Source organism: Podarcis cretensis (genome assembly GCF_951804945.1).
Source record: "Podarcis cretensis genome assembly, chromosome: 2".
Taxonomy (NCBI): Eukaryota; Metazoa; Chordata; class Lepidosauria; order Squamata; family Lacertidae; genus Podarcis; species Podarcis cretensis.
This window is the reverse complement of record NC_137171.1, coordinates 69,806,010-69,833,328: the sequence shown is the minus strand read 5'-3', so window position 1 is coordinate 69,833,328 and position 27,319 is coordinate 69,806,010. Positions and strand designations below refer to the sequence as shown.

The 27,319-nt window shown below is 47.3% G+C and overlaps 4 protein-coding genes across 18 annotated transcripts in view; 2 read left to right on the top strand and 2 right to left on the bottom strand.

Moving 5' to 3' along the window:
* Positions 1–262: 262 nt before the first annotated feature.
* On the top strand, positions 263–6,112 carry MXD3 (MAX dimerization protein 3). The gene is made up of 6 exons (XM_079965817.1): positions 263–598; positions 823–922; positions 2,407–2,436; positions 4,052–4,166; positions 4,670–4,838; positions 5,294–6,112. The coding sequence occupies exons 1-6, from the start codon at positions 529–531 to the stop codon at positions 5,410–5,412; spliced, it is 603 nt and encodes a 200-aa protein (XP_079821943.1). The 5' UTR covers positions 263–528; the 3' UTR covers positions 5,413–6,112.
* A 209-nt stretch (positions 6,113–6,321) lies between these two features.
* Positions 6,322–10,330, bottom strand: PRELID1 (PRELI domain containing 1). Its single transcript, XM_079965816.1, has 5 exons — positions 10,021–10,330; positions 8,238–8,463; positions 8,022–8,135; positions 7,415–7,493; positions 6,322–6,665 (listed from the first exon to the last, which is right to left on the bottom strand). The coding sequence occupies exons 1-5, from the start codon at positions 10,110–10,112 to the stop codon at positions 6,526–6,528; spliced, it is 651 nt and encodes a 216-aa protein (XP_079821942.1). The 5' UTR covers positions 10,113–10,330; the 3' UTR covers positions 6,322–6,525.
* Positions 10,331–10,422: 92 nt separating this feature from the next.
* RAB24 (RAB24, member RAS oncogene family) lies at positions 10,423–17,955 on the top strand. The gene is made up of 9 exons (XM_079965824.1): positions 10,423–10,564; positions 11,319–11,551; positions 12,126–12,194; positions 13,502–13,580; positions 14,849–14,916; positions 15,499–15,598; positions 15,745–15,795; positions 16,271–16,333; positions 17,437–17,955. The coding sequence occupies exons 2-9, from the start codon at positions 11,435–11,437 to the stop codon at positions 17,502–17,504; spliced, it is 615 nt and encodes a 204-aa protein (XP_079821950.1). The 5' UTR covers positions 10,423–10,564; positions 11,319–11,434; the 3' UTR covers positions 17,505–17,955.
* A 1,348-nt stretch (positions 17,956–19,303) lies between these two features.
* The window catches only part of NSD1 (nuclear receptor binding SET domain protein 1), a 63,371-nt gene continuing 55,355 nt past the window's right edge, over positions 19,304–27,319 (bottom strand). For 14 of the 15 annotated variants that reach the window (XM_079965810.1, XM_079965815.1, XM_079965814.1 and 11 more), the window contains one exon: positions 19,304–27,123. In XM_079965810.1, coding sequence (XP_079821936.1) covers positions 25,274–27,123 — 1,850 coding nt within the window. In that variant the 3' untranslated portion in view covers positions 19,304–25,273. The remainder of the gene's footprint in view (positions 27,124–27,319) is intronic. The other variant, XM_079965807.1, reaches the window with a different exon arrangement.

Below are 27,319 nucleotides of genomic sequence, written 5' to 3'. Positions count from 1 at the left end.
AACGAAGGAACTACTCTGAATTCTGAGGTGTTAGAAGCCTGACCTCCTCCTAGAAACCTTATTTTAAAAAATCCCTCACGTCAATATACAGTACTCTCGCTGGCGAGCGCTGGCCCCGCCTCCAATTCAAATTTGAAGCCCCGTCCTTTTCCCGCCCGAATTTGTTTTGAAACTGCAATGACGTAGCCACGCCTGGTCAAGCCTTTCAGCCAATGAGAGCGCTAGTTCCCCAGGCCACGTCTGCGCAGGGTGAGATTCAAAACAAGTCAGCTGGGTGGGCTCGCGGAGCTTCAGAGGGTCACGGGTGTTGGGAGTTCCGGGCAGTTCAAAAAGCAGCTCTCGGCTGTTGGAGCGAAGCTTTCGGCCCACCCCAAAACTGGAGCCGGTTCCGAGGCCTGCCGCGGCTGCCGCCAGGGTTCGAAGAGGCGGGGTTAGAACCTCGGAGCGTTCGAAGGGGCGGAGCCGGAGCCGAAGGCAGTGGGTCGGTTACGGCGTAACAAAGTCTTCGCTCGGTCCGAGTCTGTTGTCATGGAGCTCATGGCCAGCAACATTCAGGTGCTGCTGCAAGCGGCGGAGTACCTGGAGCGCAGGGAGAGAGGTACCGCCTGCCTATCTCAGGGTCGGGGGCGGTGGCTTGGCTGTGCGGGGTATGAGGGCAATACTGTGGCTGCCTCGATCGGAGGCAGGCAGGACCGGCTGTCCTCCGTGGGAGTGGGGCGGAGGAATGGGGTGGTGGGTTTCTTCCTTAGAAAAGAAGTGGGCTGGGGGTTATTAAATGGTGCGGAGGCGAAATCGTTCCGAGCCTCGGATTTTGTCTCGCAGAAGCCGAACATGGCTACGCTTCGCTGTCCCCTTACTCCGGGAAAGACTCGTTGCAGCCCCGGAAGAGGTCCAAGCCTCGGAATGCCCTGCAAAACCTCAGGTAAGAGTCCGGGTTTTGTTCTACTATTGCCATTGGAACTGCAGTGGAATATCTGGTGATGGACTAACTGAAAACAGAAGTCTATATAGCGAAATAAAAATAAAGAAGATGGGGGTGTGAAATCTCAGCGAGGCTGGCAAAGCGCTTCTTCAAAGTGATGGGGTCGCCACCAGAAACAAAATGCTTGTATATGACATGAGGCAACCAGTTTTGAATGCAGCATTAGTTGTATGGACAGTAGACCTGAAGTTACTGGGTTTGATTAATACTGATCCATGAATTTCAGTGTGTCTACTCTGAATTAAATTAGTTGGATACAAGCCGTAGCCACCAGTGGAGTTGTTTCTCTCTCCTGGACATCAGTTTTTGGCTTTGTGGTTTAAGAAAATCAAAACCTCCTCTTTCATTGGTTTTACCTTGCTCAGGAATTGGACTAGGTATTTTGTTTTGCTTTTACATTTTCCACTGGAGCAAGGCTCACATTTCAATACATGGACCCCAAGGTTCCTATACTCTACTGTGTTACTATCCAATAGGAGACAGAAGTCCTAATTGCAGGAAACAAAATGCTTTAATTGATGGTTGCATATTTCCTGTGACATTGTGCAAGCTCCGAGGAGCTGCATTCCTGGCATAGAGGTTAGCAGTTATGACTGTTCCTGACATCTGGTTCTTTAAAACCAGTTGTGCCACTGTCACGCAACCACAAGCATGAGAACATAGGAAACGGCCTTATCTTGAGTCAGAGCATTAGTCCACCTAGCTCTATTGCTGTCTATATGCCAGGCGTAGCCAATTTGATGTCGGACTGCATCTCTCATCATCCTTGCAAATTAGCCATGCAGCTGTGTTGCCATCCAACAACATTTTGAGAGCACAACATTGCCTGCCTGGTCTATACTGGCTGGCAGTGGTCTTTTGTAGCCCTACCTAGAGATATTAAGGATTGAAACTGGAACCTTCTACATGCAAACCATATGCTCCATCCCTGAGCTATGTACCACCTCTCGGCTTTCTTACTGCAGAAATAGTTACACCCACCTCTTGCAGTGTGCTGTTGCACTTGTCATTTTCTCTGTGAAATCTGACTCTTCTCAAATAGGCATTTAGTTTTACATTACCTCAAGCTTGTACCTGCCACCCCAGACTTAGGGATTTGTGCTATTTATTACATGTTTCCTGGGCCCTTGGATGTGTGGGTTTCTGATGATGTAGCAAACAGGACCTTGACTGGTCCAGTCCAGTGCCAGTTACTGGGCTTCTTCATAAACTACTTTAGAGAATGAAATGGATCTTCTTCCTCTCCTGTCCTGCATATTCACTATGTGGATAGTAGACACTGAGCTTTGGGAAGGTAGGATTTTGCTGGGATTGAATGAGAACTTTCTGTCTCAGTGGACAATGTTGAACAAAACCAACTATCATTTTTCTATAAATCTAAATGTGATGCATTAATCTTATTCCCTATTCTTCTTTCGTTTCAGAACTGTGCACAATGAGCTGGAGAAGCACAGGTAAATTTTCATATAGGAAGGGCTGGGGTTGCGGGGAGAAGAGGGGTAGTTTCTCATTTATCATGTTCAGTAGGAAGTGGGAGTTGACAGCACTGAACATACCAGCTGCTCTTTATGAGAGCCTTCCTGTCTTAAGTAGAGAGATGAAGTTCATGAAGTAGCAAAAGCATTCTACAGCTGAGTAAGAAGGCTGCCCCAGGCCACTTCTACCTTGCCAAACTTAGGAGATGTGCACCGAATTTTTGTATAAGGAGTTAGCATGCTGTTGACCACTAGTTTTGAATAGGATTTTATTTTTAAATGGAGATGCACATAGGCAAATGTCAATGGAGGGTGATGGAAGGGAAGAAGTATGTGAAATATTTGGAGGACTATACATACTTTCCAATCAAATTGTGATAAAGTTAACATGTACTTACCACAGCTAAGTAAATAAAGTGTATTGACCATGGGTAGGCAAATTAAGGCCCGCGGGCCGGATCCAGCCCAATCGCCTTCTAAATCTGGCCCACAGACAGTCCGGGAGTCAGTGTGTTTTTACATGGGTAGAATGTGTGCTTTTATTTAAAATGCATCTCTGGATTATTTGTGGGGCATAGGAATTCGTTCATTTTTTTTTAAAAAAAAAAGTCCGGCCCCCAACGAGGTCTGAGGGACATTGGATCGGCCCCCTGCTGAAAAAGTTTGCTGACCCCTGGTCTTGACTCTTCAGCATTGAGGTCTCGGCACCTTCTGCAATGAAGGCGCCACGTGATAAATTTGTCACTCCTGATTAACCTTGCATAATTGTCAATCCCTGTACATCATATCTTGCCAAAATGCCTTTTTTGAGTTCCTGGTTTAATTTAAAATGCTCACATGTTGTTTCCATTGGGGTAGAGGATCACAAGATGTTCAACTTAGACCATAAAACTCAATACCTACAGTAAATAGATGAGATGTCAGGAAAGCCATGATTGGAACTCCTGTTTTTTTTTTAAGAAGTTAAAAGACGTCTGAAGGAGTTAACCGCCTCCACACACAAATCACTTCGATCTGATACACACCCACACCCACACCCACACCTCTGATAACTAGACAAAGACCGTGTTATGGATCTTCTGAGACCACTCGTTTGGGCCAGTTTTTAGTTCTGTGTTTTTATGGTAGGGCTTTCCCACTGTTAAGATCCTGCATGCAGTAGCCATGGATCACTCTACCAGGATTTCTATACAATGAGAGATGGGAAGAAAGCCATGTTGGTTAGATCTGGGTGTCTGTAATTCTGCTCATGCTACTTACTATAACCATCCCAATTTGTATACATCTTCTACCTTTATCCATCTACCCATATCAGCTTGCTTGGATTCAGGAAGACAGGCATGTAAGAGTTGCAGGCAGATGATGAGATCTGGTTCTGTTTCCCCCTCCGTACATAAAGTTAATTAATTACAATGAAGTCTGAGACCTGGACTACATGGAGGACTATAGCTCTCTAGCTAGAGGAGACTTAGGCACACATTTTCCAATTTTGTAAGGGCCTGGAAGTTGCCTCAAGGCCTTACCCAGAGACATGGTGAGCTCCCGTGTCATCTCATGCATCAAACCCACATTGTGATCTCTTTTTCTCTGGCAGGAGGGCTCAGCTGCGTCATTGTTTGGATCAGCTTAAGCAACAGGTCCCCATGAACATGGAGTGCTCTCGTTACACAACCCTTAGTCTTTTGCACAGAGCCAGGCTGCATATTAAGGTAAGCGGCACACTTCCCTGCTTACTGGCTGTTTTTCAATGTTGCCTTGCCAGCCTTGTACTTTAAACTTGGAACACAGGAGACAGACGGTGTATGAGCAGGATCCAACAGATTTACTGAGTAGGGCTGGAAATGGATCAAACAGCTTCCAACCTCCAGAGGGGTGAAAAATCACATGAGTGTGACTAAACCTCTTATTTTACCAGTGTGTTGCATTGCTAAGGGGTATACCTTTTTATTTTACCGCATATGAACTAATTCACATTGGGTGCTTCATTTGGCCCTGCTGGATCATACCCCTGTGATCTCTCATCTTGCCAGCAGCTGTGGCCACCCAAATGTTTCCAGGAATTTATAAGCCAGACATCAAAGTCCTCCTGGACAGCTGCGGTGGAAGTGCAATGTTGCTTCCCAAAAAGTCACAAAAGCTGGTGAACCCGGAAGGGGCCGAAGCATTTGCTATAGTTATTGGATATTGTCCTTGACCCCTTTTCCCCTTCCAGAAGCTGGAAGAGCAGGAGCAGAGAGCACAGCAACTGAAGGAGAGGCTACGCTGTGAGCAGCAGAACCTGCACCAGCGTCTGGAAGAGTTGCTGGCTCATTCCAGCGTGGAGAGGCTGCGAACCGATAGCCTGGACTCTTCTCGGTTCTCCTCCGAACGCTCCGATTCAGGTGGGTGTTGCCGTACAATTGGATGGCCTGTGCTGCGGTCCCCATAGCTGGATGCGTTCTATTGAAGGCATAAGTGTAAGAGCAGGGTACACTGGACATTTCCTACTACAACCTTCCTCAACCTGGTGCCTTCCAGACGTTTTGGACTATAAGTCCCATCAGTCACAGCCAGCACAACTGTGCTGGCTCAGGTTGATGGGAGCCAAAGTCCAAAACATGGAGAGTACCAGGTTGTGGAAGGCAGGGGTGGGGAATTTGTGACAGCTCCAAATGTTGCCAGACTACAACTCCTATCAGCCCTCTGCAAGTATGACCAAGAATGACAGGTGTTGCAGTTCAGCAGCATTTGGAGGTGTCCCAGCTCCCTTGCCTCTAGTGACCTTCTGGAGTGTCTGTAAAAGATACTAGATCCGGTATGGGTAAAGAACTCTGATGTATTTTTTTTTCTGCTACAGAAGATGCAGAGGTGGACGTGGAAGGTCTGGCGTTCAGCAGCGTTGAAGAGGATGTTGTGGCTGCCTTCAGCACTGGGCAGGAACACAGTTATTCCAGTGCCAGCAGCTTTTGGTTATGATGGACAGAAGCCTAGTTATAAGGGCAGCTCTCACCCAGATGGATTTCCAGCAGCAAAGCCAGGATTTCATGAATGGAATTTGGCTCTGAACAAAACTCTGCATGGTGCAAAGGACAGTGCTACCCACGTTGTACCTCTACCTTTCTGCTAGACCAAGCCGGAACATTTTCTAGAGACTTGGATAAAAGACTTGGATTACTCAATTATGGGACAGGGCTGAAAGAAGGGTGAGATCCCCACAGCACTTAAAGTGTACCAGACAGATTACGCTGTGCGTGGGGTAGCTATATGGTTTTCTGTGCCCCACCCGCTGTGAAAGCTTGTGTGTCTCATCTAGTCAGAAAGTGGAGGTAGGCTTGGCCTGTTAAGGACTGGAAGCAAGTCTCAACAAGGGCAACAGTAGACCATGACATACTGAATCATTCCAACTTTATAGCAGAGATGCACTTAGTTCCAGGAATGCAGGATGAACAAGCTAGCAAAACCAGGTTGCTCTTATCTTCAGTTCCTCAACATGGAATGGGTTGCGTCAAGGGGGAGCTGGGAAGAGCTAGGACAATGGCTAGTGGGCTCTCATTCCATGGCACATTCCACCCAACTGAAGTATCTGATTTTCCCCGAAACAAACATTGCTTCCGTTTTGTGACCCATCCGCTTATGTACTCAGCAGTATTCTAGTAAAGGTTTTTAATTTCTTGCATTCTATTCATCTGGTTTTCTCCTAAGAATGCAAAACATGGGTGAGGCTGTTTATAGCATACTTGCTAACCAGCAGCCACTCACACCCACATCTTAATGTACAGAGACCTCCAAGTTGCATAGAAGGTAAAGTAAACAGGAAGACTTCTATTGGCTTAGTCACAGCTTTGAAAATTGGTGCCCACCTGAGGAACAGGCCCTGGCACTGGATTAACTTGAAGTCTATTCTTTTAATGATAATTACACCTTTTAGAAAGAAGATGATTGTCAGATTTGTATAGTTTCAATTTTAAAAAAACACAAAAGCTAGAGACATGCTTCCCAAGAGAAGAGACGCTTAGTTACAGACAGGTAAGCCTTCCAGTATTATTTTGTTGCATTCTATTCCCCACAGCAGGAAAACTGAGTGTTTTTTCAAACATATTGCTGCTTCTTTTTAGTAGCTGCCTTGCTAGCCAAGTCCTTTGCTTTCTCAGTTGCTGCCAAGGCAGTCTCCTTGGCCTTCTCGGTTGCCTCCTTTGCAGTTTCCACCAAGGTTTTGGATGGTGCTTCACCTGTAATAAAGCCAAAAGCTCTTAAGTATGTCCACTGAACTGCCTGAAGGTCTGAACAAAAAATCAATGTAAGCGTTTTAGTTTGCTGCTGCTGTTTGTTTAGGTATCACTCTCTACAGTGGGCATCTCCTTCCACATAGTTAAGGAAGTGTTATTTTATCTAGCCTTAATGTTCACGAGAAACACCAACTGGAAAAAGAGAAACAGGGAGCCAAAGAGAAACTTACTACCAGCTCCATACCTATCAGTTTTACCATCTCAGTTTCTGAACAACAGACTGGAGTTTTATGTATTTCCCATCTGTTTGTCATGGCTCTTAACAACTCTCCTTCTGTTTTCTCAATAGTCCATATTGCTACTAGCTAAAAATCGGAAGTCTACAGGTTTACCTAGAACAAGCACAGAAGACGCCTGCCCCCCAAAAGGTAGTTCCAGACATTCTAAAGCTGCATTTTCTGTCTTCACCTCATTCCTTGGTTTAGAATGCTAAAACTACTCTGGAGCAGGACTGGTGAAATTAGCAACCCAAAACTCTCTTGGAACTTCCTGCAGAAAAGGGAACAAGCTCTACCCTACTCGGTGCTAGCCTCCGGTGATGCAGCAAATTTGCTGCTCTCCCAATAAAATTTACATGCTTTCATGGGTGCAGTAAACTAAGGGGGGAAATATTGACACTGGTGAAAGGGATCTGTGTGCTTTTTAGAACCTGAATATGCTAACAATGCTGGAGGCTTAGGAACAGTACTCACCTTGCATTTTGGCCAGCACGTACTCAAACCCTTTGGTGCTCTTGGTCACATTGCTTTTGAACCTGGCCAAGCCAAACTCCTAAAACAAGAATACAGGGGGAGTGAGCAGAGAAAAGAATAATGAATGCCGCCAGAATCCACTCATTTACACAACCTGAACTCAGAGGAATCAGCCTGGCCCATCAGCTATGTTCCTAGTAGACCTGGGTGATATATTAATATATCGGCCAGCAGCTGTATGAGGAGCAGACCGTGATGTCAGTTTCACTCAGCAGTATATCGCTGGTGAAACTGCCACCACTCCTGAATTCCTCCCTGCAGCAAGCAGTCAAAGGAGCCCCAATGCTGCGCTTGAGGCGAGAGCTGGGGCAGTTTCACCTGGTGTCTCGTGGGCAGAGGACAATGCATCTTGTTTTTTCAATACTGGGGTATATCACCAAACTGTGATGTTTGGCTGGTGATACACAGCAGTGTTGAAAAGCTGATATCGCCCAGCCCTAGTTCCCAGTTACAAAACTATCCAGAGGTACCCGTCATGTTGAGCTCTTCTAAGACTGCCTCTTTGCAGCTGAAGTATATCAAGAGACACGGGTCACTGACCACTCACCTGGACAGCACGCGAGACACCAAACAGAGTGGAGGAAACCCAAGCTTCCCGCTGGACTTCTGTCCAGCCGCTGTTTTCAGGGTTCTCTCTGTAAACACACCGCTCCTCCACCACCTGCAAGGCACAAGAGATGGCACAACAAAATGACCATCAACTCTCCCCATAGGACGAAACACAGCAAGTTTATGCTGCTAGCCCTGCTCAAAGCCTGCTCACCATAAGACGCGCGTGATTAATGTTCCAGGTGAATGTGGTCATGGTTCGGTTCATTGGGTCCACAATGGAATCTTCAAGGATGTAGACAGAGTGGGCGACATTGGATGGAAAGAAGCGCTCTGCCCAGCGAGGCATCCTGTTGGTCTTGGTGAGGAGCCGCCTGGAAAGCAGCTTCTGGTCTTCTGTCACCTCTCGGTGTATAATGTCTTCTGTCAGGACATGTTTGCTGGGGAGGAGAGAAGAGAATCTGGCCAATTCATTTAAAGCTGTGCTTCCTCAACTGGTTCCCTCCAGTTGTCTTTTTGGAGTACAACTCTGATCATCCCTGGCTGTTGTCCATGTTGGTTGGGGCAGATAGGAGTTGGTAGTCCCAGAGGGCACCAGATTAGGGGAAGGCTGTTCTAAGCTTTCCTAAGTGTGACAAGAGTACATTGCCTCCTATCCAGTCACTCAGCAGAGCAGAATGCCATTCCTAGCTGGACTGCTTCCCTCTGTCCCACTTAGACCCCGGCTTGGCTCTTTTTCCCAAACCACCTCCACTAGATGGCATGTACGATGTTAACATGTGGCTTAGGGAGCTGCAGAGCTCCCAAGTGTAGCTGACCCTAGCCAAAATTGAGGCTTAATGACAGTGCCACTCAGCTAATCAGTGCTGACTTCAAGCCCTGCTTAGATTGGCTGGGATCTTTCTTTGTAGCTCAGCTTGAGTTCAAGTCACTCTGCAAAGGAAAAAAGGATTATGGTACCTGAGGTCCCGGTGAGGTCAGGTGATTTACAGGTGAGTCAATCGTCAGCAGAAGCTAGTAGTTGGTTTTAATCAACTGATCCCTAATGAAAACAAATCTGTGCATGTGCACTTTTACAGCAGTGTTAAGAGCTCTAACTAGGCCCTCCAGATGTTTTGAGACTACAATTCCCATCATCCCTGACCACTGGTCCTGCTAGCTAGGGATCATGGAAGTTGTAGGCCAAAAACATCTGGAGGGCCGAGTTTGAGGAAGCCTGATTAAGAGGATGGTTTCCTCAAGAGTCAAGGCAACAGGCAAAAATAAAAGGTTGCCTGTGGCATTTGAAAATGGCTCTTCCAGAGCAAACTTTTTACACACACCACACCCGTACCTCCAGCATATCTGCCTGTGTTAATCTATCATCTAGCAAATCTTTTTGATCTTAATTACTCCTGTTTATAGAAATCCCTGCCCTGCCCCACCTCCCAAAATCCAAATGATCGGTAAACAGCAAGCTCCGACGGCTTAGCCTCAAAGAAGAGGCTATCAAAGATTACACCCAGATGGCCACAAAGCCTCTCCCGGCGCACTAGGTGAAAGGTTCATGCAGCGGCCTTGGCCAAGGCAGAGAAGAAAGGCAACTGCTTCACCAGCACGTACGTCTCCCGCCAGACCTTTCCCCACTGCATTACCCCGCCTTGAGACCGCCGCTGGGGGCAGCACAGATCGCCAGGTTGAGCCCACCAAGTCGGGGCTGTGAGCACCCCGACGCACGCTCCCCTAGCGGCAAGCCTCAGCCAACCGAGCAGCCTGTATGTACGTGAGCAGGCTCGGGCTGGGAATGCCGCATCTGCCCCCAGCGCGGGGCCACGCGAAATGTATGGGGCTTGCTCCGGAGCCAATGACGGGAGCAGGGATCGCGGGAGGGAGAAAGGATCGCTCTGTCAGGCTGTCGCCCGGCATCTTCCACGAGGAAAACACTGTTTCCCCCCCCCCAGCCCAGCCCTTTTCACTTCCTCTAGTGAGGGAGAGGAGACCCCACGGCCCGCGCTCACCTGTAGGGGTTCGGATAGCGCTGCCAGAAGGCGGCGAAGACTTGGTCCCAGGGCCCCTTGAGGACGCTCAGGGTCAGGAAGTATTTCCCCATCACCGCCGCGATCACCGATCCTGCAGGAGACGGAGAGGAAACGGCGGCGGTCGCCCGGCGGCCTGGCCCGCCTTACCCCTCCCGGGCCTCTCGCTGGCGGAGGCCTCTCTCCGGCGTCACGGCCAGTCCCGAAGATCGCGGCCAGCGGTGCCCAGCGGCCGCCATGCGAGGGCAGGGCAGCGGCAGCGACTTCCGCGACGAGCAGCCCTGGCGCTTCCGCCGCCTCCTTCTTCCTCCCTCCTCGTGCACTGGGGGACGCAAGCCCCGCCCCGCCGCGGCCGCGCGCTTCCGGCCCCGCCGCGAAGCCCCGCCCCCTTCCCCGGGCTGCTCCGCCGCAGCAGCAGCGCTGGCTGGGAACTGGTCCGTCGGCGGCTCGTTCCCCCGCCGCCGCCGCGTCCCGACTCCCTCCCGCCTCCGCCAGCGGCGACCGGCTCCAGCGCCATGAGGCCGGGGTGAGTGCCGCCGCCCTCTTCCTCCCCAGCCCGGCCCTGCAGAAGCCGCCAGCCCCTGCCGCCCGGGCAACCGGGGCTGGGCGCTGAGCGCTGTCCCGAAGCCTCCGGGGAGCCTCCTGTTCGGATCACCCTTGCCGCGTCATCGGATCCAGGGTCCTGCCAGACCTGGGGCCAGTCCCTCAGCCACTGGTGCGCCCACATGGGTGGAGTTCGTGGAGGCCAAGGGAAACCCATGCGCCCCTCCCCTGGGGACAGAGCAGCGTAGAATCGCGGAATGGTAGAGTCGGAGGGGACCCTGAGGATCATCTAGTCCAGCCCCTTAGAGCGGACGGCAGCACCCCGGTGGACAGCTGCCGCAGAAATGGGTAGTGCTGGAGAAATACGTTTCTTGTTGTCGTTGCGAATAGTATTGCCCTTTTTTGCCTCCCTCTCCGCATTTTTTTGAAGTGCTGCTACTGCGTGCCAGTACAGTGGTACCTCGGGTTAAGTACTTAATTCGTTCTGGAGGTCTGTTCTTAACCTGAAGCACTATTTCTGGGTTAGTGGAGTGTGTAACCTGAAGCATATGTAACCCGAGGTACCACTGTAGCTTCGTGCAACTGCTGTGGAGGATGCAGGGCACACCTGCATTCTGGGCAGTGCCAGGCCTTCTGGCTTATGCCTACTGGAGCCCTCTTAGCTTTCGAGGTGACGTGGGAACGGGGAGGTGCTGCTCCTGAGTCACTTGCTGTACTTCCTCCTCTGCTTACTGCAGGTGAGCCTCTCCACCTGAGCTGCATCTCTCTTAGGCTGCGCCAGCGACTCAGGTGGGGGCGTTGGGGATCCCTCTGGACCACCTGGAGGGGAACACGCGGCTGCCAGGGCAAGAGGATGAGCGGGCAGCGTGTGGATGCCAAAGTTGTGATGCTGGGCAAAGAGTACGTGGGCAAGACCAGCTTGGTGGAGCGATACGTTCACAACCGCTTCCTTGTGGGACCTTACCAGAACGTGAGTGTGTCCTTCCGGGGGTGGGGGGCAGATGTGGAGAGCCTTTCAAGTGGCAACTGGGTTGAGCAATCTGTAGTCCTCTTCCGCTCCCACCCCTCCACTTCTTAAATCTTTATCAGTGAATCTTGTATGTTGTGAAATGGACATTTGGTGAGCGGTTTGTAACCACAAAGGAACTTTGAAGCCTAAAAGAAAGTGAAACTAAGAAGGCCCCGTAAGACAACGTGCCATATCAGAAGGGGCCATGTTGGCTAGGGAAAAGAAAGAAACTGCTAATATCTGCTATCTGTTAAAGGTAGCCTCTATTAAAGGTAGCCTTGCAAAGAGATTCACTGATGTCACTAATCCACAGAAATATTTACTAGCTTACCTGTCAGTATGTACTTGTGTTAGTCATTTGTTTGTAATGTTCTGACAGCCTAAAAGGAGAGGGGGGGTGCAGCAATTCTTTTCCTATTTGTAAAAACTTCCTGGTTTGGCTGTCTGGAAGAAATACTTGTTTGCCACTAGTGGCTACTTTTAAAGAGCTGATGAGGTGGTGCAGCTGCATTCATATGTATTCTTCTTATTTTAGACAATAGGTGCTGCGTTTGTAGCCAAAGTGATGCCAGTGGGAGGTCGGACCGTAACCTTGGGAATCTGGGTAAGTCTTAAGATGGGAATGACACTGGCTGTGTGTGGCAAACATAAAGTACCAGAGAACTAATGGGACATGCTTTGGCGTGCAGGGGAGGGGGGGACAAGTGTGAGGAGGCTTCTAGAACAGTGTTTCCCAAACGTTTCCCCCATGAACAACTTGAAATTTGCTAAGGGTCTTGGTGCACTACTTAACTATTTTTCTTTTTGTTGTAATGCACTATGCTAGATGCTGCATGGTTTTCATAATACACTATCAATTCCAATTGTAATACAAATGGTAATACAATAAAAGACAATATGTTTCTGGCTCCTGGTCTTCACTCCTTTCAAGTCGCTTCCTCCTACCTGTCACTTCTGGTCTGTCCCAGAGCTGCCACTGCTCCTGTTCACAGACATGCTGCAGACCACCTGAGTTAGGTTTGTGGGGCACCGTTTGGGAACTTTAGAGCTTTCTCGGTGGTGGCACCCCGACTGTGGAACGGCCTTCCCAGAGATGCTTGCTTGGAACCTTTCTGGCACCACGTAAAGACCTCTCTATTTAGTCTGGCCTTTGAAACAATTTGTGGTCTTCAAATCCCGGCTCTTAATGTCAGGTGTTTACTGTTGTACACTGGTTTTCTCTCTGTGTGTTTAATGCTGCTATTTAATTATTTCGCACTTGTAGCTGAATCACTGTGTTTTTTCTTTTATTTCTTTTGAGCTGCCCAGCAAACATTCTATTTACTCCACAACGCTGACAGTTTTTCTTTTCGTTCCTTCACTTTGATCAGCCTGTTTTGCGTTTAATTGAAAAAGGGCTCTATGCCAAGCTCTAGGGGCTGGATTCCACTGCCCAGTTCTGTTAGCAGACGCCAGCACAAGGCCTCCCACTACTGTGGTTGGGCTTTCCCCATTGCTGTATGTTTCCCCTAAAGCTGCTCTGGAGAGTTGGGTGAATCCCCAGAACAATATACAGTGGTACCTCAGTTTTCAAACGTAATCTGCTCCAGAAGACTGTTTGAGTTCTGAAACTTTTGAAAACTGAAAACTCAATAGCCGACAGCCAGGCCTCAGGATCCTGCACTCAGCAGAGGCCACATGGCATGTTTGACTTCCGAGGCGTGTTCGAAAACCGAAGCATTTACTTCCGGGTTTACAGCATTCGAAAACTGAAATGCTCGTCAGTGGAGACGTTCAAAAACCGAGGTACCGCTGTACAGGGAAGTGAAATCATTTTGACAGACAAGCAGACTGGCTCCTTAGTGCTATGTTGAATTCCACCAGGATTCTAAGCTGCTGGGTACAAAATCTTACTGTTTCTCCCTTTTCTAGGATACAGCTGGCTCAGAGCGTTATGAGGCCATGAGCCGGATATACTACCGTGGGGCAAAAGCTGCCATTGTATGTTATGGTAAGAGTTCACTTGCATGCCAACTCAGGTACCCATGTAGCTCTGGACTACCAATGCTAGGAGAACATTCTTACAAACTTGGAAAGGGCTGTGCTAGCCAATCCATTGTTCTGAAGGAGATTTGTGTGCAAATATTTGGGAACAGTATCAAACAAATACAGAGGGAGTATAATTGGGATGTTGTTTGGGGATTATTGCTTGCTACATACTCAGGCCCTCCTTCCATCAGTATGTTAGTTGAGGGTCCCTTGATCTCTCCATTGTCATCGCTTTCTTACAGTGACAGACTGCCCTCTAGTTGCACAGACTTGGTTCCTCTGCAGATGTGCAGGTGTCCAGTTAAAAACACCATAGAAATACCAATTCCTCAGGATGTGGTCACTTAGCTGCTGCTTTTCTTGCCAGCTTTACTGCCTCTTTTCTTGTTTCCTAAGCTGTGTCTATTAGCAGTTTCACTTCCACAATAGAGAGGGCAGTTTGCTCTGCCTCAGAACTAGCAGCAGTGAGAGATTCTCATGCATTGCTTTGGGGGTTGTATCATTGTGCTTGTGTTTGTGAAAAGAGCTAGCCCCTGCCAAATACATTTTATATCCTCAAATAGAGCCCACATGGCAGCCTGCTTCTTCTGTTGGGGCAACACTAACCATGCACCATTCAGACACCAATTCCTGTCTTCATTTGTCCATCCCCCTTCCCTCTCCATGGCGCCACTTTAAGAGTGCCCTGTAAAGGCCAGAAGCTGCCTCTATAGTGCTCCTGTCTTTAAGAGGACAGCTCTGTGAAAGCTGCACATGTAGTTCTATCTCCTCCCCAATAGCTATTATGATGGCAGCAGAGTTGCTGATAAATAAATAAATCCCACTCCGGCGGGAAGGTAAACGGCGTTTCCGTGCACTGCTCTACTTCGCCAGAAGTGGCTTAGTCGTGCTGGCCACATGACCCAGAAGCTGTACGCCAGCTCCCTCGGCCTATAGAGTGAGATGAGCGCCGCAACCCCAGAGTCGTCTGCGACTGGACCTAATGGTCAGGGGTCCCTTTACCTTGACCTTATCTTATTATACACATTTCAGTTGTGTGCCACAAAAGAACTCAAGATGTGTGGACAGAGGCTCTATTATGAGCTGTTCAGGGAAAGAGAGCAATTCTTTCCTAGCCAGCCTATTCATTTCAGTACCTCAGTTACTCTGCCTATATATACAGGGGTCAGTGAATCTGCTTTATGAACTTTTTGGGTGGGATCTAGTCTTGACACCTCCCCACTTCCACAGATCTTACTGATAGCAGCAGTTTCCAGAGAGCAAAATTCTGGGTGAATGAGCTGCAGAACTTTGAGGAGGTAAGTAGATCTCCATTTCCAGGCAGGGAGAAAAGAAATATTCACCTCACTGGGAGAGCCACAGGGAATGTCGGTCTTACAGAGGAGCAGCATTCTATAATTTGTATACTGGGACACTGGAGGGCAGTTCCTCAGGGGGAGGGAGGAAGGGAGGCTGGCCAGTTGTTGATAGGTTACATGGTTGCTTGACTTGTATCTCATGTTTTTGGGAAGGTTAAAAGTATGAGGCTTCCAGACTGTCTCCCAGGTGGATTTAGCAGCACAACAGCATTGTGTGTAACCATTCCCTGAGCTCTGTTAATTGTGTGCACCTTAGGATTGCATTTTGGGCGTGTCAAATTATTACTGTTACTACTACTACTACATTTTAATTTATTACCTGCCCTTCACCCTAAGGTTCCAGGGCAGGTTACAACAATTTAAAATACAGTATGAAACAGTTTTAAAACTTACAATTTAAAAAACCACAGTCACGCAAAAATAGGGTGGGTCCTGTTGGTTTGGCTACATGGATTCTTGGCAATACCTGCTTGCTAAACTGACCTTGTATGGAAGTACTTGCCTTGTTCTCTTTCTCTGCAGAACTGCAGGATCTATTTGTGTGGCACCAAGTGTGATTTGTTGGACGAGGACAGGAGAAGGCGAGGAATTGACTTCCATGATGTGCAGGACTATGCGGATGGTTAGGCTTTTCTTCTTCACTTGTTGGGAGGAGAGAAAGGGAATCACAGTGCACCAGGAGCTCTTAACATTGGTGCATCTACAATGGCGGCCCCCATTGTAGAGGAAAACGACTAAAACTTTCCGTCTGACATACTGTCATTTCAGAGATCAAAGCCGAGCTGTTTGAAACCTCCAGTAAGACTGGACAGAATGTGGGTGAGTATTGCTTCCAGGGTGCATTGCAAGGCTTTATGGTGCTTAAGTGTGGCTAATGCCTCTGGGCAGTCACGCCCAGAGTGAGAAGACTGCTGTTCTCCTTTTGGTTGGGGACAGTTTGCATATGGCGTCACTGTGGCTCCTGATAAATAAGGGTGATGCTGAGTACCTTGCCCATGCTTTCTCGCCAGGTGGAACTGCACCACAATTCCAAATTCCACTAAGATCAAGATTATGGCTGCAATCTGATGAGAGTGGACAAGTGGGGCAGGGCAGTAGATCTCAGGGTATCACTGTGTTTACCAAAGGATATCCAGGATGCTTATTTCTGAGTTTTGTTCCCTTTTATCATTCAGTCATAATTTTGTAGCCAGTGGCCATTTGCTGCCTCCCAAGTTCAGGTCAGTTCAGGTGTTCCTACTGAAGCCAGCTGTGGGCGAGACACCAATCCTGTGTTGCTGTGTTTTGTTTACAGATGAGCTCTTCATGAAGGTGGCTGAGGATTATGCGCAGCTTACTGCCTTTCAGGAGATGACAGGTGAGTTTCTGAACAAGATACTTCCACTCTGTGTGTGTGCTCACATGTTCATCTGAACATGCATAGAACCTCTGGTGCAAATATATTTCCTGGACATGAAAGTGGGACTTGGGGACACGCTGAATAAGAAAAAAAAAACGTGTTTTAAGAATGCCCATGATTGTTTACGTGTGTAGAAAGCAGAGACTCCATGAACTGCATTTCCAAATGAACTCTATTGCCTCTGGGAAGAGAGGAGCTGGGGAAAGCTGGGGAGGGGGACCTAATTGCAGTGGCTCAGGGTAGGGGGAGGTATAGTGTGGAAGGTGGGGTAGACTGTAAGGGGCACACAGCACAGGCAGTTAGCGACTGTGCAGTGTGCCAGCCCCTCCTCCACCTGGGGAATTGCAGTTGTCCTGTCAGCCAGCTCTTGGACTTGCTGCTGCTGCTGTTGCTGAATGCCAGGTTTGCTCTTGAGTAAGACCTCCCTCATCCATGATCTGATTGTGGATGAGGAGGCTGTTGTGGTATGTATCATTGAGAGAGACCTGGCTGGGTGAGCAGGGTGGAGTTGGTCTGTACCCACCTGGGTACTTGGTGTGGCATCAGGACAGACTTGAGGGTCAGGGAGGGGGAGTTGTGGTAGTCTGTAGACTCTCCCCATATGAACCAGCCTGGGCCCTGTGATCATCTGAAGCCCTTATTTGTGTGCCTCCTCCGTGAGAGGTCTAGAGGGTGGCAACACAAGAATGAGCCTTTTCTGTGGTGACTCCGTCTGGGGAACGTTCTCCCCAGGAAGGCACACCTGGCACCTTCGTTGCACATCTTTAGGCAAAAGGTGAAAACCAGGCATTTCAACCAGGCATTTGGCTGGTTAACAGTCCATGGCTTTTTAGATGTGTTTGTGGGAGGGGGAGGTTATTGGTTTGCTTTTATTATATATTTTGTATTTTTCTGTTGTAAACCACACTAGGCTCTTTAGATGAAGGACTGTATGCAAACTTTATCTGGACAGGGCAGGACTTTTCCCTGGGAGAAAGAAATCCTCTTAACAGAGCCATTGAATATTCTGCTGCTACAAATCTGCCCCACTTGCCTAACCCTTGTATATGTTCTGCTTTCAGAGGAGAAAGGAGTTGATCTGAGCCAAAAGAACACTACCACCTACTTTTATAGCTGTTGCCATCACTGAGTTCTTTCCTTGTTTTGCCAAAGCAGCAGTGCTCCCCTCCTGGGATAGCAGTTCATGCTGTCTTTGGATAGTTCACACTGTTTCCCTGCTGTATGGAATGTCTTGCCCTTTCGGACCTGTGGAGCATCACTTGCTGGCACTTCTCCTTGGAATGGTGGGAGGGGGAGAACACGGCACACGCTGCAAGATTTTCTGCTGCCTTGTTGACCAGAGACCTTGACTGCCTTGTGCTCCCATCCCTTCCAGAGGCTGACTTAAAATTCTTGATGCGCTTCAGGAATTGCTTTTTCACAACTGGCTCTCCAGAGCTGAAGACACCTTGTTTTGGCAGTGGTTGGTTCTGCTGTTTTGATGGTGTTGCACCTGATTTTTTGCTTTATTATTTAAATGGCTTCTAATAAGCTATGTATATGTAAATAAAAGTGCATTGTGGTCCTGTGTTGTTGAGAAACACAGCTAGGTTTGTGTTCTTATTGAAGTTGCTCAAACTTGTTTCCAGGCTAAACTCCTAGAGGGAATGGAAAGAAACACGGGTGCCTCTCCTACTACATGGACTGACCACCAGTGTCAAATGGTTGACGTTTCTCTGATGTTCCAGCAGTTGAAACATGTATTGGTACAGGGAACAAAAAAAAGCATCTGAGGAGGCTTAGGAATTTGCTGTGGTTTTTTTAATCAGCCAATTTGATAGATGTGCACGTGTGTGATAAGCAGGCCCAGTTGCTCCAATACTGTAAAAGCATCAATAAGCATCACAGAACAGTTGTAGATACAAGCAGCGATGGGCTTTGCAGCAGTTATAAGGTGGCTGGAAAATGAAGGGGAACCTGGGCTAGGCTCTAGTTGGCTGGAGCACCAGGGGTGCTGATCTACACAAGCAGGCCGCCCTCTTTCCAGAGAAAGCAGAAAGGCAGATGCAGCTGGGGATCCCTGTGCCAAGGACGGTGCTGGCCTGTACTGTTGGAAGCATGGCACAGCAGCTGAATGGAAAAGGTTACAGAGCTGCACAATACTCTGCCATTTGACGGAGTAGGCTATTTCTATCAGTTTTCCTTTACATGATCATCCCTGTGGAATGGAATATACCGATGGTTTTTCTCCAACATATGCTCTCTTCCCTTAGATGTTTTGGAGTGTGTTTTATGGCTTTAAATATATATGCCTGGATGTCTTTTTACTATATTGTTACAGGTAACTGCCATAGTGCAACTCTGGTCTTGGCTAACCTAGTGGCTTGTGGCTGGGGGAGAAGCAATTGGTAGGCACAAGGTAGGGCCCCTCACTCAGTGCACTAAAATTTGGGTGCAAAAGTATTGAAAGTGATCTTCGGGCTGTAGTTCCATTGACATCTACCTCTGTGTCAAGTTTCAAAGGCTTTATACAAGCAGCAAGAGCCCAAAAGCTTCCTAAGAGTTATTTGTTACATTGGTAATAAAGGTCCATTCTCAGGTTGATTTACCAAACCTTTAAGTCTCTATGGAAGCTGAGTTTTCAGAATTAGTTGCTAAATGGTTAGATGCACCTCACAAGTTATAATTGAGAGCAATATCTCAGACTTCGTATCATTCTGAAAAACCACTTCTCTCTAAGCTATAAACTACTGTTTTGATCTGGTACAAGCTGAGCAGCCCCCTCTCCATTCCCCCAGCTGTGACCCACAGAAGACCACAAATTCAAGGTCCCTACTATTCCTGGCAGCCATATCTCTATACAAACTTACAGAGATTTCAATTTGTTTTTTAGATTAAAAAGCAGATTAGAATCTGCCATATCTAGGCTCAATAAAATAGCACACACAGTCAAGAGCAAAGTTAAACTTTACTTTACAGTAATTGCTTTCTTTTATATACAAAGAATTACAGTACATATTTTGGGAACATTTGGGTAGGACACCTTTGTTTTTCATTGTCATAGTTTTTACACACACACAGTTAAATGAGTCAGGGGAGGAAAAATAAGAATCCACGAGCCAAAACTCTTCCTCTTCTTCTAATGTAGATACTGTAAAGCATTTCCCTTGCCGGCCATTTGTAGAGAACGTAGATGAGAATAGGATAGTTCTGTAAAAAGACATTATGCTTGACTGTTGGTAACCACAACAGATGCACTGAAAAGAATTCCTTCCCCATTATTCATGCAGAAATACTGCAATTATGCACTGGAGTGTCATTGCAGAACAGGACTTTTCCCAGAGGCCTTCTCCTGCAATTGCTCTGTTCAGTCACAACTCCCAGCAGAGAGTCTGGGAGAGTCAGCATGCAGCATACTGCCTGAGGGCAAAGCAATACAGCTTGGAGAAATGCAATATTTCATCTCCGTTAGCACTACACGCTACTCCATTTCTGTACCAGCAGCTAAATGAGTGGGGAGAGCTCTCCAGTATTATCGCTGCCCAAACCCCTTTGGAACAAAATGGGGGGGGGGGATGGGACTGTCAAGCGATTAGAGAAGAGTTTCTCTCTCCCAACATATTACAGACCTGGACAATTCAAAAGCACCACACCATACATTACTGAAATAAGCTGCTACAGCAAAGGAATATGCCCTGTGATGCTGCTGAGGAGAAATGGAAGGAATGGCACTTAGCTGCCCCTTGCCACATCTGCTCAGCACCCACTCAAGTTAGTGAAATTCCAGATGTTTCCAAGATGATGCTCTGTGTAGGCTGAGAAGTGGTTTCCTATGCACAAATACCCTTGTAAGCATTCACTTTCAAGAGACCACACTGCCTCAGTAGGGAGAATAGGAACTAAGTGTCGTTTGTACACTGATCCCATCTTCCAGAAAATCAGAGTCTGGGAGCATGGGGGGCAAAAATGTGGCCATTTAAAATATAACTTCTATTCCTGCCTTCTGTCAGTACTTGAGAAATGTGCTCTGACATCTCTTGCTTTCAGACATGAAATCCAATACTTGTTAAAATCATCACATTCCCAGCATCCCTAGCCCTCTGACTCCCACGGAAGGGAATCCATCAATACTGCAAAATGTCACCACACTCAATGCATTTGTTAACAAATTCTTGTATGTTACCAGTCATGCAGATTTGGTGGAAAGGGGAAAGGCTTTATTCCGTTTCAGCACAATTACGTAGGCTGCAGAATGTTTAAAATCTATTCCAAATGTTGTCACCATTATTATTATTATTATTATTATTATTATTATTATTATTATTATTACAAAAGCCTACAGCTCAGCTCCTCCATTCCAAAGTATTCATCCTAAACCAGGAGTGGGGATCCTGTGTCCCCTCTAAACAATTCCTATCAGCCCGAGCTAGTAAGGTCAGGGTGAGGGGGTTGGAGTTCAACATCTGCTCTTCACCCCTGCCCTAAACCAATCAAATAACCACCTTAGTAGCCACAGCATAATGCAAAAGGTGATGCATTCTAGGAAAGTCCCATCACAGGTGCTCTTAGCAGCATGTTAGTCAATTGCACAGACGAGGAGTTTCCAAATATTTTAACATAAAGAACACTCTTCAGGCCACGACCCTGGGGTCGGAAAAGGGAAGTAATTCTTGCAACGTTAAAGTGAGAGGGGCAGAGGGAAGCACTGAATAGAGGTATACCCTGTTGAGCTGCTATAAATACCCCAATTGCTCAAAAATAAACATGAACATCTTTTTAACAGACCTAGGCACTTGCAGTTGATCTAATCCCAGTCCCGTTGGCACTCTAACTTTTGGAGAAACATCCAATAGGGAAAAGCACAGAGACAGAACACCTGATTTCTGGACAATGATCTGCTCCATTCTGTACAGCAACTACGTATTTTTCATGTGGCAAAATTTTAATTACCTGTGAATATTTTATAAATGGGGTGGAAATTGTATTTTGTTAGCTTCATTGTAAACAATGCCAGTCAAGGGTGCAAGTACAACTACCTCACTCCACTATAGTCTATTATTCCATGAAACTATGGAGCTAGTGTAGAATCAGCCGCTTGAGACGCTCAGGATGCTGCTGAATCATCTTTCAATTGTTTTGTGTATAAAAAAAGGTGGGGTGGGGGATTCCTGGTTTAATTTCAGATACTCATGGGTGGAGGAGAGTTGCTGGGCAAAATTTGTTGTCATACCTAGTTCTTTGCCCCTTCCCATGATTAACAGAAACAGAGTAAGTTATGAAATAAGCAAACATACACAAATCTGTTTTTTCTGCATGATTCAAATGTCACAGTATTCAATTAAGCTTTTCTTGCCACAGATCTGGCCTCTTGGCACAGATTTTCAAGCACAAAATGTGCAAAGCTCTATGTCCCACTAGACCCCAGCATTATAGCACCTTATTTTCTGCATGAAATATAGAAACATGATGGGGAGTAAGATTTGCACACCAGAAGCCGCTTGCCATGCTCACACCCCTAGCAAAGTACCACATAAGCAACAGCAGAATAGAACATGCCTGGACCATTTTAAGAAGCAGGATCAAATTTTGTTTCTGGCAGCCCAGCTCTTGGAAAGGTAGCTGATTCACACTAGGTAAAAGGGTACACAACAGGGGAAGCATTCAGGTCCAATATCTCTCCCAGCACTCTCCTAGCCTGTGTCTGTTTGCATTCTGGATCCCTCAGAATCAAACAGCACTTGGCTTCTGCTTGGCTAGTGTCCCTTCCTAATTGAATGTTGTGTCTTATGGGAGTGACTGGCTCTTCCCATTTCACATAGGAAACCACCCCTGCTTTGGGTTGAAGGTGCCGATTGGGTGAGGTTCCTGCGTAGCGTTTCTCTTAATCTGCACCTTGGGATTTTCTCCTTACTTACCATAACAAACCAGACACCAGCCTCCAGACTTGGAGAGATGCTATCAGTATAAAGTTGTGCTACAGGCATGCAGGTACACACACTCCGTGACACTTTCTACTTCAGATGCCCAGTTTAATTGATCAGCTTCTTGTTTCTACAAAACAAGTCCTTCAGGGAGGGAGGCGGCGGCAAAACTGAATCTGTACAGAGAGGCTCTTGGGGGAAAAGGAGAAAGCAGGGCGGCAGCAGACAACAGGGGCTGAAATGCCATGCAAAAATCCAACTGACTTTAAGCAGGAGTTCCTAGATAAAGATTCTGAATGTGCTGCTGCACAGATCCCCTACCGTGTCACGCATTCTTGACCCCTAGCACCTACTCAGGAGAATTAATGCAAAATGGACTTTTCTCTGTTTTAAAGATTTAAAACAGCCTCCACCAAAAATATTCACAGTTTATTGTTGTTGTTTTTCCATGAAACAAATAGCTAGTTAAAAACACATGACATTGCAAGAACAGAGTTGGACAAAGCAGTGCAGGCATCTTTCTTGTTACAGGTACAGCTGGCTTGGGGTGGGGTCTGGCACAAAGGAAGCCCTAAACACACAATCTACACGACAAAGTCCAGCTCACGGGAAGGCCTAAATATGTAAAATTTAGAGCTTTATTATTATTATTTTCCACACATGAGAAATATTTAACATACTGAACCTCGTGATTGGTTTGGCTTGCTTGTTTAAAAAAGTGATCTTTTTGTTTTAAAAAAGGTTTAATAAAATGCCCTTGGCTTCTTGTTTCTGCCTCGTTCAGAAGAGTTGTCCTGTTTCCCTTTGTGCAGGAGTCACGCAGAAACCAAAATGTACTTGCATTTCCCCATTTTCAGCAATAAGCAACCGCTGAGCCTGCAGGTCTTCGAGGAAAACCAATGTTAAGAACTAAGATTCCGTTAGCTATAATGCTTTGCAAAGTCACTAGCTTTGGAGAGAGAGGGAAATGATTCAGGGGAGAGGATGAGATGCACAGTGGTGGTGGTGGTGGGGGAATGTTTTGTAGTGCCCAGCAGGTACCATCATTGTGGAAAGCCAGCATTGAAAAAAGTATTAGGTCAGAATTTGAACTGCCACTGTATAGGATCAACTGTAGTACTATTGCAATTCTACAGAGGATCTGAATACCCCAATGATATATGCTTCAAAGTAAAAGGATCAGAAACCAGAACTTCTGCTTTGTGCAAAAAAACAACAACACCTGGAAATCTAAAAAGGGCAAATTAGGAGCTAGCCAAATTTGCTGCTTGGAGCTGAAGCATGACAGACTGTGCGACTTCAGCTATCCAGGCCAACAGAACATGAAAAGGAGGCAAAAGTTAGCAGAAAAGGGGTGTGTGTGTGTGTGAGAGAGAGAGAGAGGGGGGGGGGGGGAGAGAGAGAGAGATTGTTAAGCTGCCTCCAGACATCAGTGTGTCTAACTGAAACCACCATGTGAAATATTGGCATGGTATGCTTGCTTGTCTCTCCTACAGCCAAGATATGAAGGGCCAAGTAAGCAGTAACTTCTCTGATCCTCAATATAGTTCATCAACAATATCTAACCAGCACCATAGCAAGCTGCATTTATGTCTGGTTGGGTAACAATAACCACTTCCACCAGAGTTATGCATAATACCAGCCTGGCTACGCACCAGGCATAAAGCACTGCACTGACTGGGAAAGAGAGATGAAGAAAGGAAGAGAGATCTAAGCCAGCTGCTGCAGCCCTTAGTGTTCCAGTGTGAGAACTATGACCTCAGCTACCTCTGTTTCTGACATGCAGATATTCTTCAGTGTAGCCCAGTTAAATTCAAGTTTTTGTTTCAGTATTTTTTGGTAAGATGGGAAATACTTTAAGCTGGAGACTAATCAAGGTAAAATTAATAAAACACGCTTTCTATCCTGGAAACATTTATTCTCAAATGGGTTATTAGTTCTGTTCCGCCTTCTGAGGTGACATACTTTAGCCAGAGGAATGCACCCCAAATAGTTAGGACTACTGTAAACAATGCAAACATGATTCCTAAGCAACTGCTTGTAGTGGAGGGGGGGGGAATTAGTTTCATTCATCCAAAAACACTAATAATTCTTGTTGCAAAGACTGAAAAAAGTTAGGTAACAGCAATGATGCACCACAAAAATCCAGAAGAGAGATTAGACTCATTTGTCTAACCTGCTGTTGCCTTTAGTGGTCAAAATTCTGTCTATGTGGGGGCTCTGACTTTACTGTGCTAGAGATCTGTCTCAGGATAAGAATGCTAGCAGATGGTATCTCTGAATTTCTTTTCCCCCACCTCCAATTATAAAGTCCGTGAAGGATCTTCAGCTGTTCACAAAGGAGCAGACAGTTCCACCTAGTGGAACTGGGCTTCTCAGCTAACTTCAAGTAACGTTTCTTCAAAAAGCACCTGTATTTGTTGTGCCCTGGCAGCATATTCTCAAGCAAAACACTTTCCTAAAACAGAACTCTGAGAAATGAAAACTAGGGAGGAAACTGTCAGGTCCCTTCGCTTCGCTTCTCCAATGACAGGATTCCATCAGTTGAATTGTTTTGGAGATGCAAGGTGCCAGTACAGAATGGCTGGCTTGCAACTAGTGGGATGGAATGAAGCTACTTCTTTGGAACAGTGTAGGAGGAAATCTAGGAGACACACCATTAATGCACGCCTGTCACTCAGACATGCAAGGTTAGTAATTTTGATTATTTCAATGGAATTAGAGATTATTATCCACAGTGGATTCCTTTATTTCAGCTTTATTGTTTCCAAAATGAAGACGGAACAGGCCATCTACATTCTTGCTGCTTGGCTGGGCATCGTTCGGATTTAGGTAAATGTAGGTGGGTAGTTTGGGTGGGATGTTGGAAGGTCAAGGATCTGGGGAAGTGATTTTTTTTAAAAAAAACAACAACCCAAGAAACAAAATACCCTTCCCCATACAATAAAAAAACAAACAAAACAAAAATAGTGACCCGTCTGGCCTCGAACTGGCTTCACTAAGGTTTAGACTCAGTAGGTTCATGGCCAGGGGAATCCTGGTTCAGTACTAGCACCACGTTTTGTTCAGACAAAGGCAAAATGTCCTGCCCCACAGGCGTTTGTGCTTTCCCAGAGAGCCACGAGATCTGCTCCAATGTTTGAATGTTTCTGGGCAGCCACGATGCCTGTCCAGAAGGCAGTGGAGCTTCTCTTGCAGGCCAAAGGGGTTGTTCAAATGCACACAATCTATCTGTGGGCCAAAATGGCTGCTCCGTGGAAGGTGCAGATGCGGCTTCTTGGCCTGAGCAAAGACTGTGCTCAGGAGACTGCAGTTTCTCAGCTGTCCAAAGCGATTGCTCCACCGATTGCAGTCCTTTCGCACTATGCCAAGGGGTCTGTTCGTGTATTTGAAAATTCTCTAGAGGGTGGGCTGCTTGCCCAACATAGCCCGAAAATTTCCCTGTAGGCCTGCAAGGCTGCTCCTCGGATACAGATGTCCGCTCTTTCTGCTGAGGAGTCTGCTCCACAGTCACAGAGCCTCTTTCTTTTGGCTGAGCATTCTGGTCAACAGGCCTCAGTGCTTTCTCTGAAAGCAAAGGCCTCAGGCTTAGTGGGGAAGGAAGCTGAGGCCTCAGACCTGTGGTAGTGGAAGGCTTGTCTGATGGCATGGGCCGAGCATCTGCTGGGGTAGAAACCCTGTTGGGCGGCTGTGGCTGTGGGACTACAGGCGTGGCCGGCTTTTCTGATGGTTTAGACCTCAGGGCTATGGGGGTGACTGGTCTGACCACTGGCTGAGATCGTAGGCTCAGTGGAGCAACAGACTTGCCCGAGGGCTTGGGTGTTGGGCCAAGAGAAATGGGCCTGTCCAGTGGCTGAGGCCTTGGAGATTCAGGATCAGCAGGCTTGTCCAACACCTGGAGCTTTGGTATCTCTGCAACAGGAGGTTCCTCCGAATTCTGAGACCTGGGTATGCCTGCAGTAGGTGACAGTTCTGACTTCTTGGATCCTGGTGGTTTCACTGTGGAGCTTTTGTCTGTTGTCTGAGGTCCCAATGCCTCCGGAGCAGGTGGCTTGTCCTGAGGTCCTGGTGCCACTCCAGTGACTGGCTTGTCTGATAGCTGTGACTCATGAGCTACTGTGGAGGATAGCTTTTCTGACGATTGTGACTTCTGGGCAACAGCAGAAGCCTGTTTTTCAGAGGGCTGTAACCTCAGGGCCACCGTGGAGGGCGATTTTTCTGAGGGATGTAGCCTGAGCGCCACGGCAGAGAGCGGCTTATCTGACGACTGCAACCTAAGGGCAAGGGCTGAGGATAATTTGTCTGAGGGCTTTAACCTCAGGGACAGGGTGGAGGGCAATTTGTCTGAGGGTTTTAAACTCAGGGACAGGGTGGAGGGCAGCTTGTCTGATGGTTGTAGCCTCAGTGCCACGGTGGAGGGCGCTTTATCTGAGGACTGCAGCTTCAGTGCGACAGAGGAAGGCTGCTTGTCTGAGGACTTTAGCCTCAGAGCCATTGAAGAGGAAGGTGGCTTATCTGAGGGTTGCAGCCTCAGGGCCACAGTCAGAGGTAGCCTCTCTGACGGCTGAGATTTCGGGCCTGTAGCCGCAGGCTGCTCGTCTGATGGCTGAGTGTTTTGGCAGCCAGCTGCCGATTCTGTGGAAGGCGCATACTCACGAATCTCTCCTGGCTCTAGAGGGTTAGGTCCGCATGGATCATGTTCTGTGCAGGACAGGCGTCCGTCCAGTTTAGAGATGAAGAGCATGCCCTCTCGGTGCTGCTTGCAAAAGGACCTGGGGCACATCTCGCAGAAGGAAGCTGCCTCTTTGCTGCACACGTCACACTGGTGCCAAGGGCATTCCCATTTCCCTGCAGCACAGAAAAAAAAAGGCGCAGCTTAAGAGGAGGTGAGAAAGTCAGATCGGCGAATGGCTGAAATCAACAAGAAAGAAAGCCTGGACTAACTCTGGAGGTTGCTAGTTTACCAGGCATCCATTTGCCATTATAAACTACTTTGAAGTTATGTAAAATGCGCTGCTTTGTTCATTCAGTTCTAACCACTGTG